The 13,257-nt window shown below is 37.3% G+C and overlaps 1 protein-coding gene across 2 annotated transcripts in view; it reads right to left on the bottom strand.

Moving 5' to 3' along the window:
• cacna2d2b (calcium channel, voltage-dependent, alpha 2/delta subunit 2b) overlaps positions 1–13,257 on the bottom strand; it is a 35,183-nt gene that overhangs the window by 16,184 nt on the left and 5,742 nt on the right. Inside the window, exons 3-17 of one of the 2 annotated variants that reach the window (XM_067415554.1) lie at positions 9,681–9,797; positions 9,544–9,603; positions 8,937–8,981; positions 8,447–8,570; positions 6,073–6,204; positions 5,898–5,955; positions 5,267–5,317; positions 5,095–5,194; positions 4,632–4,793; positions 2,419–2,529; positions 2,162–2,240; positions 1,930–1,979; positions 789–878; positions 631–696; positions 473–547 (exon numbers count right to left, since the gene is read on the bottom strand). In XM_067415554.1, the coding sequence (XP_067271655.1) occupies positions 473–547; positions 631–696; positions 789–878; positions 1,930–1,979; positions 2,162–2,240; positions 2,419–2,529; positions 4,632–4,793; positions 5,095–5,194; positions 5,267–5,317; positions 5,898–5,955; positions 6,073–6,204; positions 8,447–8,570; positions 8,937–8,981; positions 9,544–9,603; positions 9,681–9,797 (1,320 nt within the window). The remainder of the gene's footprint in view (positions 1–472; positions 548–630; positions 697–788; positions 879–1,929; positions 1,980–2,161; positions 2,241–2,418; positions 2,530–4,631; positions 4,794–5,094; positions 5,195–5,266; positions 5,318–5,897; positions 5,956–6,072; positions 6,205–8,446; positions 8,571–8,936; positions 8,982–9,543; positions 9,604–9,680; positions 9,798–13,257) is intronic. The other variant, XM_067415556.1, reaches the window with a different exon arrangement.

Here is a 13,257-nt window from a genome sequence, read left to right as displayed (position 1 = left end):
CAGTTACATACATTTTTAAAAACCTTATTAACCACATTTAGAAACAACACATAATTTACATTAATATATTTTAAATATAATATAAACTAATATATGTCTATACTTTAATATAATTATTAATATATTTCACCACATTCGCACATTTTTGCATATTTTTAAAAACCTTAACCATTTAGAAAAATATACATTATTATATATTGTTTAAAATATAACATTAAATTAATATATATTTATAATGTAAATTAATACAAATATTTAATCAGAATATGTATCATCACAAATTTGTAAAAACCTTAACCATTTAAGTTATGTCAATGTATATTATTAAAATGATAAAATATTCATGTTTTATCAGTTAAACCTCATTAACCACCTCTAGAAAAATTCATATATAATATAAGTGTTAATTTACACCAACAAAGGTAAAAGTAGCTCAAGATAACTGCAGGTTGTAGAGTGTAAAAGACTTCACCTTGTACTGTGGCGTGAGTCTCTTCAGCTCATCCAGATGAACGTCGACCCCCATCACCCCTAAAATCAGCTGATTCTGAACACACAAACACTGACGTCAACGATCTGCCCTCAGCAGAGTTCAGCACGAGAGATGATCCATCAGTAATGGCGAGTCACCTGAGAGTTTCCGTCTACAGTGAGGTTGAACACCGGCATCGTCCCCGTCACCACCAGCCCCAGACCCTGTTAGTGAAACAGAAAATAATATACAATAATAAGGCCCCAGAGCGGCCCATATGTTTCGCAGACAGCAGGCGGGACCAAGCGACTCTCACCAAAGCATCCTGGTAGACGTTAGTCCATTGCACCTGCTTGGCAATTCTGCCTGCCAGAACCATGGGGCGGCCCAGTACGTCCAGATATTCCTGTGACACACATTCATTTAAGCATTTTACCTTCCTGAAAATACCACCATTTGTCTTTGAATGAGTGATTTGGCCAAATAAAATGAAAATTATACAAATTTAACGATTTTCTCAATATTATGTATTTTTTCCCATTCAGATAATGAGATTCCCATAATTATTACATGCATCACCATAACAAAACATACAAATACTTACACACACACACAAACACATATGTTGCTCTCATACTTGCAAGTTGTGTAACAGAGAACATGTTTGCGTAAAGCACATATACTGCATAAAATCAGTTACAAATCTGATCAGTTACAAAACTGGTTCACTAAAAGAAATCAACTTTACAACTCAAATGTTTTGTTCGTAACTGAATATGGAATCATTTTGAACCACAGTATTAAAGAGTCTCTGATTCGAGAGTTGTGCAACTTTGCAAGACAACATTTTTGAGTAAAGCAATTGTAGTACAAAACATCTCACTTATGAATCCAAATGATTCACATTTTCACGGAAATTAATTAAATGTACCAACTGAAATATGAATAAAAAAGTGTTTTGTTTCTCATATACTTGAGACAAAAAATATTGAGTTAAGTATGCCATTTAAACGAATCAGTTACGAATCGATTAACTGAAACTTTTTTGATTCACTGAAACAAATCAAATGTACCAACTTACTGACTGAATTGTGAATCAGTTTGAATCATACAATTAAAGAGTTTCTCATGTACTTGTGAGCTGCGAAACAACAAAAATGTAATAAAGCATGTCACAAAAATCAGTTATGAATAAATTCATTTAAAATGAACACTTTGAACTAATTCACAGAAACGAATAAGACTTACAAGCTGTTTTTGCTACTGCATTTTTAATTACACTATTAAAGTGTTTCATATTTGCAAGTTGCAAGTTGAAAAAATAGCCTCTGGTCTTTAGAGACCTTAACTAAATAAACCAAGGCACTTTCAAATTGCTTAATTTGATATTGCCAGTCATAATAGGAAAATCCGCACACATTAATGTATGTGTGTGTGTGTGTGCGAGTGTAACTCACCTGGGTGTTAATCCTTATAGCACAGATGGAGCGGATCTCAAAATAGTATCCTACAGAGACAGAAGGACACTTAGTGAGATGTCACATGTAATTTATTTTACATGCATCACTATATAAATGTACTTATATCATCAAAGTAGGGGCAAATTATATAAAAATGTTTTAGGAAAAAGTCACATCTTTACAGGAAAAATCTCCACTAGCGTCTCCTCCAAATGAGCACGTGTCTCACCCTTGTTAGCACATGCAATCCACTGCAGCGGAGTGACATCATAATTGTGCTGCCCCACCGAGAATGTGAACACACGGACCTGCAGAGACCATCACATATCCCACAATTACCCCGGCAAATTAGACAGGAAACAAGCTGTTTCCCTGGAGGAAAGGGGCTAATTATGAGGAACACGCACGTCCAAAGACAACAGCAGAGCAGAAACACAAGACGCTCAACACAGAATGATGATGACATAAATCATATGGTGATCAGACCGTCTTATTGGGCCAGTTGTACTGCTCAAAGATGTCCTGAGCTCGGTCCTCCCCTCCGTCAGTAAATAACATGATGATTTTGTTGCAGTTGGCTCGAGGAACATTCGTCTTCTGCGCGAGAACGAGGAACGGGAAGAGAGAAGGTTATAATAATGTGTCTGAACCAGAAGATTAAGCAATAAATCATCACATCTCTTTAATCAAATGAGCTGTAATTTTGCCGTCGTCTGGTTGGCATTTCTATTAAGTTGGGTAGCTCCGCCCACAGTGAAAACTCATTGGTCCAAATTCCCACAAAATGCAGGTATCATCTAGCCTGGATGCCAGCCGAACTTAGCCCCGCCCACAAAATGTTTAGGTCGGGCGGTTCGGTCTGGCCTCGCTCCATAGAGGAGTAATTATCCCCGAACAGAAACTGTTCGGACCAATGAAATCATCAGGGCGGGCTTTAGACGACGACGGACAGATGATCAACAGTAACGTAATCATGCACGTCATCAAAGAGGCTTGGATTATATTTTTTCAAATCTTAAACGGAGAGCTTGTTTGTATATGCATTCACCTTCACAAAATGATCATGTTGGGTAAGTACTCTGTGTATCAATAAATTATTTTATGTTTTTACAACACCGGCAAAGATCGTTTATTTCAGCGCACGTGCAGACAGGGATGCCAAGTTTTTACATCAAAATCCGCCAACTACTAGCCCTAAACAATAGCTTCTCGGGGGGTTCTCTGGAAAAAAAATGGTGTTTGGGGGCTAAAATGTGTTATTTTGGCAAGGTTGCCTGATAAAATTCGCACTCATGGGTCTATATATCACATAATAGTCGCTTCAATCCGTGGACAAAAAACGCAGACTTGGCAACACAGTGCAGTTGAGCTCTGTTGACGTCGCTTCGTTGCTCTGATTGGTTGTAGGTCTATCCAATTGATGTCTTTCCTGGTTCGGTTGAATCACGCCTCATAATCACAGCCCAATGGAGCAGTTTCAGACTCATATTCTGACTAGAATTGAGTATGACCACATCAGGCTAGGTATCACCACATCTCTTTAATCAAATGAGCTGTGATTTTGCCGATGTCTATTTCTACTGCGTCAAGTTGGGTATCTCCACCCACAGTGAAATCTCATTGGTCCAAATTCCCGCAAAATGCAGATATATGTTAAAGAAATATTCTAGATACAGTACTTAAAGGGATAGTTCACCCAAAAATGAAAATTATCTCATAATTCACTCACTCTCAAGCCAACCTAGGTGTATATGATATTCTCCTTTCAGATGAATACAATCAGTGCATCCAACAATCCAAGCATTATAATACCAGTGAATGAGAGTCCAACATTTAAAGCCAAAAAAGGTGCATCCATCCATTATGAAAGTAATCCATACGGCTCCAGGGTTAATAAAGGCATTCTGAAGTGAATCAATGGGTTTGTGTAAGACAAATATCCATATTTAACATGTCATAAAGTAAAATACTGCCTTCTTTATTCAACTTACGAAAAAAGTATAACGCCTCTCACTGTTCAAAACATTTACGGTAATGTCCGACATCATCATCGTGCCAAAAATCTTTTTCTGTAAGTTCAATACGGAAGGCCGTCCGCTAGAAGCTAGATATTTTAGGATATTTTTCTTACACAAACCCATCGATTCACTTCAGAAAGCCTTTATTAACCCCTCGGAGCATATGGATTACTTGTATAATGAATAGATACATTTTTGGGCTTCAAATTTTGGGCTGCCATTATAAAACTTGCATTAGTCAGGACATTTTTGAATATAACTCTGATTGAGTTCATCTGAAAGAAGAATGTCACATACACATAGGACGGCTTGAGGGTGAGTAAATCATGGGGTGATTTTCATTTTGGGTGAACTCTCTCTTTAGGTTAAGCTCAATCTGGAACATTAGTGGAGTGATTTTTGTATTCAATTAAATTCCACCGGGTCAAAACTGAACCAGGACGTCAAAAGGTGAATACAGTCTTTAAAGGCAACTTGAGAGGAATTAATTATTTTTTAGGATGCATGGTGTTGATTTTTATGACATTGCGAAAAGGAAGTAACAAAGGTGAGAAAGTGATTTTTCTGTTAACACTCATATTGTTCATGTCTTTTGGCTGTATTGAAACAGCAAGTACTTCAGGGTTTATATAAGCCACACATTACGCCACATTTGAATTATTAAATTGTGTTCAGACTCACGTTGAGCAGCTGGTTGAAGGCAAAGTGAAAGCCGGATTTGTAATCGGTGGTTCCTTTGGCCTGCATCTGCTGCACGGCTTCTTTAAAGATCTTTTTATTGCGTACATTCGCCTGAACCAGGTGCCTAAAGCAGGGCACCACTGCCTCGGCCTTCTCATTGAACTACGACCGAAAGAGAGAGGAAATACAGCTCAATTAAATGTACAGGTTCATGAATAATAATAATAAAATAAACATAGCTAACTTATGGTCTTTTAGCTGGTTTCCCAGCTTGACCAGCTAAGACCAGCCTGGTCAGCTAAAAAAAGTCTTAAACCCTTCTAAAACCAGCCTGGGAGACCAGTTTTTTTTATCAGCAGACATATCGCTATGGGCCTAAGTCTATGAAAATCCGAATTAGCCTCAAATCAAATACTTTCACAATCCCAAAAACATCACAGCACGTTCAAAAGAGCGCACTGACCCTAGCCACATTGAAGTAATCATCATCGGAGAGCGTGTCGAGCATCTCTGTGACTGAAGCTTTGATCAATTTTAGAGTGAGCCCGCTGACGCTGCCGCTCCTGTGGACAGAAGAGACGTCAATGTTGAACAAAGAGTGCAAGCGCACAGCAAAAAAGCCCACGCATACTCACACGTCTACGAGGATGACCATGTCTTTCGGTGATGATGCTCCTTGAATGTACCTGAGGAAAACACGTTTTAATATCAAAATTCCTACGTTCACAAACTGAACAATCAAAGACAGCCAAACTAAATGTTTCTATAGATGTCTATGGATGATTATGTATAATATGAAAAATCTGATTTAGGTTTATTTATGAGCTTGACATATGATTGGATGTCTCCAAATGAATAATTATCATCATGTTAAAAGTATAGTTTAATTACATAGACAGCAACAGATATGAATAAAATCTACAATATTTACTATTTTGAAGCTTTTCATCTAAAACATCACTATATGGCAAAATTTTGTAAAAATAATCTGGCTTAACAACCAAAGCACGTACCAAGTACATACTTTGTAAAAGTGTACTTAAGTGTCATACAAGTGTACTCTCATTAAGTACACTTAAGTGACCCTTAATTTTTTCAATATTACACTATGTGCAAGTACTTTTTAAATATAGGCTTCATTTAAGATTTTAAGTACACAACAAGTGCACATTCAATACAATTAAGCACACTTAGTTTTTATTCACAATGGAACCTATTGTCTGATTCCTGCATTTAAACATTTTAAAGGTACAGAAAGTGGTTCACCAGGGTCTCCGTCGTACGTCATAAAGATCGATCTTATCCGGCGCTCTCCAGGGAGCAGCTAAAATGTGAAGTGTTACATAAAAGAGTTTATTTGGGTAGTAATATATTTATGCAAAACATACAGTGATCGGTCTTCAATCAGATACAGAAATGTATGCAGAGGTAAGCATGTTACCTGGGTAATATCTCGTGACCCCTGTGGCACTCCCAAACGCTTGCCAGAGTAACGACGGGTCGTCTCTGCTGTTCTCCATGAAGACTCGCTCTAACGCTTGCGTCCAGTTCAGCTCATTCAGAATCACTGGAGCTACGGACAGACAGGAACATCACAACTAGGGATGTCACTAACGATTATTTTGTTAATCGTTTGTTAATTAATTATTTTGTTATTTTGTTGAACTTAATTTTGTTAATTAAGTAATTATTTTGACGATTAGTCGAGTAATTCAATCTTTTTGTGGTAATAATGTCTTTTAAATGACTTAAAACCTGTTTTTATACTCTCATAGAGAGGGTTTAAGCTTTTATTTTGAAATCGTGATGAACAACTTATTTAGAAAGATACTGATGTATTCTCCTGTTATGGAGCAGGCTTATAAATGATTTACGGAACAAATCTGGTAAAACGGTGCACGTTGCATCCCCAGATTAACTTTATTAGCAACCAAAACTCACAGGATATGCAGAGATTGAGATGCTACACTCATGTCAATGCAACTCTTTGCTATGAAACTCAAAGGGAGGGGTTTTTATATCCGTTCCCAAATGCACGTTAATGGAAACCCAAAGAAATGCACATGCAGAGACGGAGTTCGAGTGGAGAAGCATTTACTATGAACGGAGCCGCTTTGTGATGCTAGCTGAAACAACCTGCCTAAATAACCATGTAGCCTAAATAATTTAAGTGCCACACTTCACTCTGAAACCCGCAGCCATATTTATTTAATGGAATTGCAGCCTTTGTGAGTTCACAATAACAATGCTATTTTATGATTTTTAAATGGTTTTAAGATATTGTGCAGCCTTAGAAAATGGTATAATAATGCAGTTTATGGACACTTCCGGTATTTTCCTGATTAATCGACACTTAAAATGTATTAAATAAATCAAACACTTTAAATTGAGAAATCATGACAGCCCTAATTACAGCTTTTGCATAAAAATATATGGATAGAACATAGCTAATGAGAGTTCATGATGTCACTCTTAGAAGAAAAGGTTCTATCAGCGCTACATATTTGGAACCCTTAAAAGGTTATATATAGAAGCATAGTTGAGTATACTCCAAAGACCCTTTTGGCGCTTAAAAAGGGTTTTGTATAGAACACTGCAAAAAAAAAAAAAATGCATTTTTTATCAAATAAAAAATTGCATTTCTTATCTTAGCAAAAACTCTCTTAATTTTGAGTATTTTTCCCCAAAATAAGACAATTACTTTTGCTAGTCTAGTAAATACTTCTTGTTTTAAGAATGTTTAGATGTTTGGACTAGAGACAAGACAAAAATACTAAGTAAGAAAAGCATTTTGTCCAGTGAAATTTTACTTTTTAGGGGTTCCAACTACGTAGCACCAATAGAGCATTTTAAGGTTCTATATAGAACCTTTTCTTCTAAGAGTGTAGTATATGGCATAATTATTTTTTTTGGATGAAATTGCCAAGATCCGCATTTAATTCAGGAGTTTGGATATTTTTTATCCAAATAAGATGACGTGTATATTCTATTTTGGAAACATTTGCTGAATAAATCCCTCAATGTACAACAAAAACACTCAGATAGATGACTCAACAGAGGATGTGATTGGATAACTGGAATAACCAGCGGACCAATCGCATTGCACAGCATCTCAAGTGTTGGTTTGGTCTTTCGGAAAAGTCAAACCAATTAGTTATAATCACTTCCCACATCCGTCTCACACGATTACATTCCCAAATTTCAGTTATCTGTCTCAGAATGCAAGATAACAATGATAGAATTTGTTCTCAGGCGTAAGTCATTTATAATGTATGAACAAAAAAAGCTTTGGGAAAGCCTCTGATTGCAACAAATTTCATTTTCTATTACAGATATTTTGCGCTAATTTCTCAAGAAGTGATTTCGAGGATGGCAAAAGTTTTATTCACAATTTTGCGCATATGTTACATTTGTAACTTTGAACGGAAACAGCTTTTGCCAGTGTTGGGGAAAGTTACTTTTAAATTTTTTTTTTTACCTTTTACAGAAAGTAAAAGTAATGACATTTATCTGAATGTAATTTTGTCTTATTAGTATGGTTAAATTGGATCATCATATAAAACGCGTACACACTTACTCCTGATTTCTCTCAACATGAGGACAGGAGAGCTGTCAGTCAATACATGGGAAAACAAAGTAACTAGCATTACTTATTTGAAAAAGTAACTCAGATATTTTGATGTAAATTTAAAAGTAATGCGTTACTTTACTAGTTAATTGAAAAAAGTAATCTGATTATGTAACTCACGTTACTTGTAATGCTTTACACCCAACACTGGTCTTAGAGATCTAATAGCATCAGACTTGTTCCTCACCGCCTTTATAGATGTCTGTGGGGATCTGGACGGCAGTGTGTGAGAAATTCACATGGTTTTTAAAGATCGGGTCGTACACAAACTCCAGTTTCAGTGACATCTGAGAATCGATGTCCTCACCATCCTGATGAGAATACACATTATAATCAGATACATTCACACACACATAATACATATGAGGCCATCGTTTCAGCTTGAGTTTGATTGTCAAAATCATAGTCATATGGTGATAAATGAATGTGCAAAATAGTAGTTTCGAAGTTAGAAGTTTGAGCAACTAGCTTCTAAAAGGAAATTGTGTATGAATGCATGAATATTTCCTATAAACATACCAAGAAAGTGTCCTTTTTATTAACATTGCATATGCTTTTTCTAAAATGGTTCGAAATGGTTTATACAGGCCCACTTTCTAAAGCATGTAAATCTACATATTAAAAACGTTGACAAGTTTTTCACATCGGGGATAGATAGAGATGTACTCAGTACTCACATAGTCCATCTCTGCTTTAGAGTTATAATATTCAATATTTTCCTCCTGAAATAAACACACAGAACAAAAATACAAAAAAAACTGCTGTTTAAAATCGGTTTGTGTATTTTAAAAATCAAATACAGATGTCCTCCACATGACAAACTCTCATTTAAGCACAATTCACTCATATGAGCATGTGTTGTCAGTCGAGCTAAACATCTCTAATGAATCAAATCAGTCAGAAAAACGAGACGTCACAATCTATTGGGCTTAAACAGACCCTCCAGCTACAGACTCACAGAAATCATGACTCACAGCGAGTGTGTGTAAAGCTTGTATCTGGATCAGAGATACACAGATGTGAATATGAGGAGAAGAGGCGCATCAACTTACACAGATAGAAAAAGATGGCAAAAAGAAGAGAATGAACAGTTCTATTTGTATGATTCAATTTAATGAATCAGTTGAAACAACATAGAATCTGAATGAACTCGGATCACACTTGCAAAAGCAATGTTAAAAGTGAAATGTAAAACTGCGTGGAAAGTCTGGAAAAAGTGCAAAATGATTGTGGAATGCACATAAGGGAGCGTAAAACCGATTGGTGCTGTTAAAACCATCTGACCTTGATTCCATCCTGCCAGCGGTGATCTTTCTGAAGACGCTCCGCTTCACTCGCCAGTTTCTGATGGAAAACACAGATGAGAACCGTCAAGGGAAATCCCGAAAGAAGAGTGAGTGTGATTGTGTGCGTTTTCTTACCTCAAGCGCTTTGCGTTTCTTGGCCAGCAGCCTCTCAATGTCAGTCGCCACTTTTTCTACAAGGACTTGAGGGTTAATTCTGACCAGACTGAACTGTCTTCTCTTCTCACTATAGATCTGAAACAACATAAACATTCATATATATTTCAAACATGGAAACACTCTAAATGGTTTTAGCATGTTACTGCAAATGGCAATGTTAATGTATTTGGTCTCTGCAAATTAGATCTGCTATGCTGCTGATTACTGCTGATTCTTATCAAATATGGACTTGCTATTGCTAATAGATACACAGACACGTGCAGTCATGTTGGAACAGGAAGGAGCCATCCCCAAACTGTTCCCACAAAGTTGGGAGCATGACATTTTCCAAAATGTCTTGGTATGCTGATGCATTAAGAGTTCATTTCACTGGAACTAAGCGGCCAAGCCCAACCCCTGAAAATCAACCCCACACTATAATCCCCCCTCCACCAAACTTTACATTTAGCACAATGCAGTCAGGTAACTACCATTCTCCTGGCAACTACTAAACACAGACTCGTCCATCAGTGCACTGTGCGTGTGCTGACCCCACTCTGTGTTCTTACGTGGCCTATCACTTCGTTGCTGAGTTGCTGTAGTTCCAAATTGCTTCCACTTTGTTTTAATACCACTAACAGTTGACTGTAAAATATTTAGTAGTGAGTACATTTCACGAATGGACTTATAGCACAGGTGGAAACCTATCATGGTACAACGCTTGAATTCAATGTTCGTTTAAGCTCAAAAGAAAGAGAACTGAACTTTGCCAATCAGCTTGTGCAAAGCAATCAGCTTGTGACTGCATGTAAAGGACCTAACAGCTCACAAAGTGGCAATCCTCCCTATACGCAATCTACACGAGGTGCGTAGGGCCCCTAAACCACCAGGGGACCCCCTTGCTCTCAAAGATTATTTAAGTTAGTAGCATATCCTTATTGCCACTTTTCACTCAGCTCGCTTTACTTTGGCTCGGTTTGCTTTTCCACTGCAGTTTAGTACTGCTTAAAAGTGAGTCATGTTTCTTGGGTAAACTATATTCATCATGCTTTAGTTTAGTTAATAAATCACGCATTTGGAAAATCATTTCAGCTCTGTGTTATATTTTTCTGACATCTATATGGTGCAAGAGCATTACTTTCATAAAGCATTTATTTAGCTGTCAACAGACATTTGGTTGACGGATTCATTTTACTTGTTCTCACTGGCAGTTTAATGTGGTTTAAAGGCTTTTCCTTTACATATTTATATACTGATTTTCACTTAAGTGCAATTTCTTGTTTTTTTGCATACAGAATACCATTCACATTAATACTAATGTTTACTGGAATTAAAGTCACTGTATTTTGTTTTTTGACAGTGTAACTGCTCTGAAGGGGGGGGGGGGGGGTCATTTCGACAGGGGCAAAGGTTTGCTTATGACCCTCAGATGTGTAGGGCCAGCACGGAGTCAGTGCCCTATAGAGTTTTATGACTGAACTATATCAAAGACTATAGAGATAAAAAAAGTTCACTCCTATTACTTATGAATAGGAGAAACTGCAATGAGCAATATGGTGGAATAAGTCCCGCCTTAAAATAAAAGAGCAATTGGTAAAGCAATTGTGTCACTGCAGCTGCCGTTAGAAGCTCCGGTTCCCACAGAAACTTGAGACTTGCACTTTGGACAGCATCACTGATCTCACTGATCAGACATGACAACCTGGCAGTTGAAGTGAACACCACTGATGATCTCTTCATCACGACATATGTTAGTGGGTGGGATATATTAGGCAGCAAGTGAATATTTTGTCCTCAAAGTTGATGTGTTGGAAGCAGGAAAAACAGGGAAGCATAAGGATTTGAGCGAGTTTGACAAGGCCCAAATTATGATGGCTAGATGTCTGGGTCAAAGCATCTCCAAAACTGCAGTTCTTGTGGGGTGTTCCTGGTCTGTAGTCAGTATCTATCAAAAGTGGTCCAAGGAAGGAACAGTGATGAATCGGCGACCAAGGCTCATTGAGGCACGTTGACTTCTCAATCCAATCGCGAATCTGTAGGATGTGCTGAAAAAAACAAGTCCGATCCATGGAGGCTCCACCTCACAACTTTCAGGACTTAAAGGATCTGCTGCTAACATCTTGCCGACAGATACTACAGCCCACCTTCAGGGGTCTAAGGGGTCTTCAGGGGTCTAAGGGGTCTTCAGGGATCTAGTAATGCTTCTACAGGTCAGGGCTGTTTTGGCAGCAAAAGAGGGACCAACAATATTAGGATCATAATGTTTTGCCTGGTCGTTGTATATTTTTATACCCACCATCAAGAAAATACCCATCATCTGGAGGAAACAGCAAGCGAGCTGCATGTTTGCGCTTTACATTATTGATGCCCATCGCTGGGAAACCCGTGTAACTTCCTGCCAGATGTGACGCACTAAAAATAAACTCATTTTGTGGTGATTTCTCCTTGTGTAAATGAGTGTTTGCGCTTTGGCGCGAGGTGTGGGACAACAGCTGCTGTAATCCAGTGGCGTGACTGAAGAAGACGAGCCTCATTAACCCGGTAAATAACATCTGAGTCCAGAACAAGAGCTGTTTAGAGCTCAGATCAATACATGGACATCAAACACACGCTCACTTACACACTGACAACTTGAACTTTCAGACGCTGCATTAAAACAAGGCATTGAGTCTAGATAAAACCCATGAACTTGTTATTTGAAATAAACAAACAAAAATAAATCAATAATAATGTAGACTAACATTACACAATACAATGCAGTCCCGCTAGATAAAATGAGACTTTATTTAGCAAGTTGTGTTGTTTTGGCTCCTGTAATTAAAATATGCAAATGTGATAGTACAAAACTAGAGCCGAAAAGCTTTTTCATGTTAATGAAGGCAGGTTTTGTTTAAGTCACCATGAAATTAAATCATGAAATATTGTGGTGTTTATTATAAATTATATATCTGTGTGCGTTATATTATTTTAAATTCATGTGCCCTTGTGATATTTCATCTAAATAACTTCTTCCTCTCACAGCAAAATCTATTCTCTTCCCTGATGACGTGTTTATTAGCAAGAGGGCGGGGCAACCTGTCACTCACACGAGATCCACCAATTACAAACCACAACCATCCAATCAATTCCCCATGGACAAAATCAAGTCCCGCCCTACAATTTTTTCTTGTTCGTGAAGGTAGAAAAACCTATTGTAACTTCAGTTTCATGCCGATTTCAAATGTTATATAAAAATAATAACAAAAATAATCAACTTATCTGTAATTTGTTCTTCGTTTATTTTTATAATCATGAAAATGTTTCCCTTTTTCAAATTATGTTTCTAGTCCTGACTACTCTGAAATGTTAAATGCATCACATTATAATGCAATAAATTATAAGTGATATGTCATGCTGAAAATGTTACTGTTAAAACTGCTAAAAAAGCCATTTTCCACGAAAAGCAAAAAACATAGACAGACAGAAAAATAATCAGTCTGTACGGATCAAGAGAGAAACACTCGTCTCAGACAGACTAATGAAAGTCGAGGTCAGAGGTCAAGTGTTCGGGTCAAGA

This window comes from Pseudorasbora parva, chromosome 14, assembly GCF_024679245.1.
Source record: "Pseudorasbora parva isolate DD20220531a chromosome 14, ASM2467924v1, whole genome shotgun sequence".
Lineage (NCBI taxonomy): Eukaryota > Metazoa > Chordata > Actinopteri > Cypriniformes > Gobionidae > Pseudorasbora > Pseudorasbora parva.
Note: the sequence above shows the minus strand (reverse complement) of the source record. Positions and strands in the feature narration are given on the sequence as shown.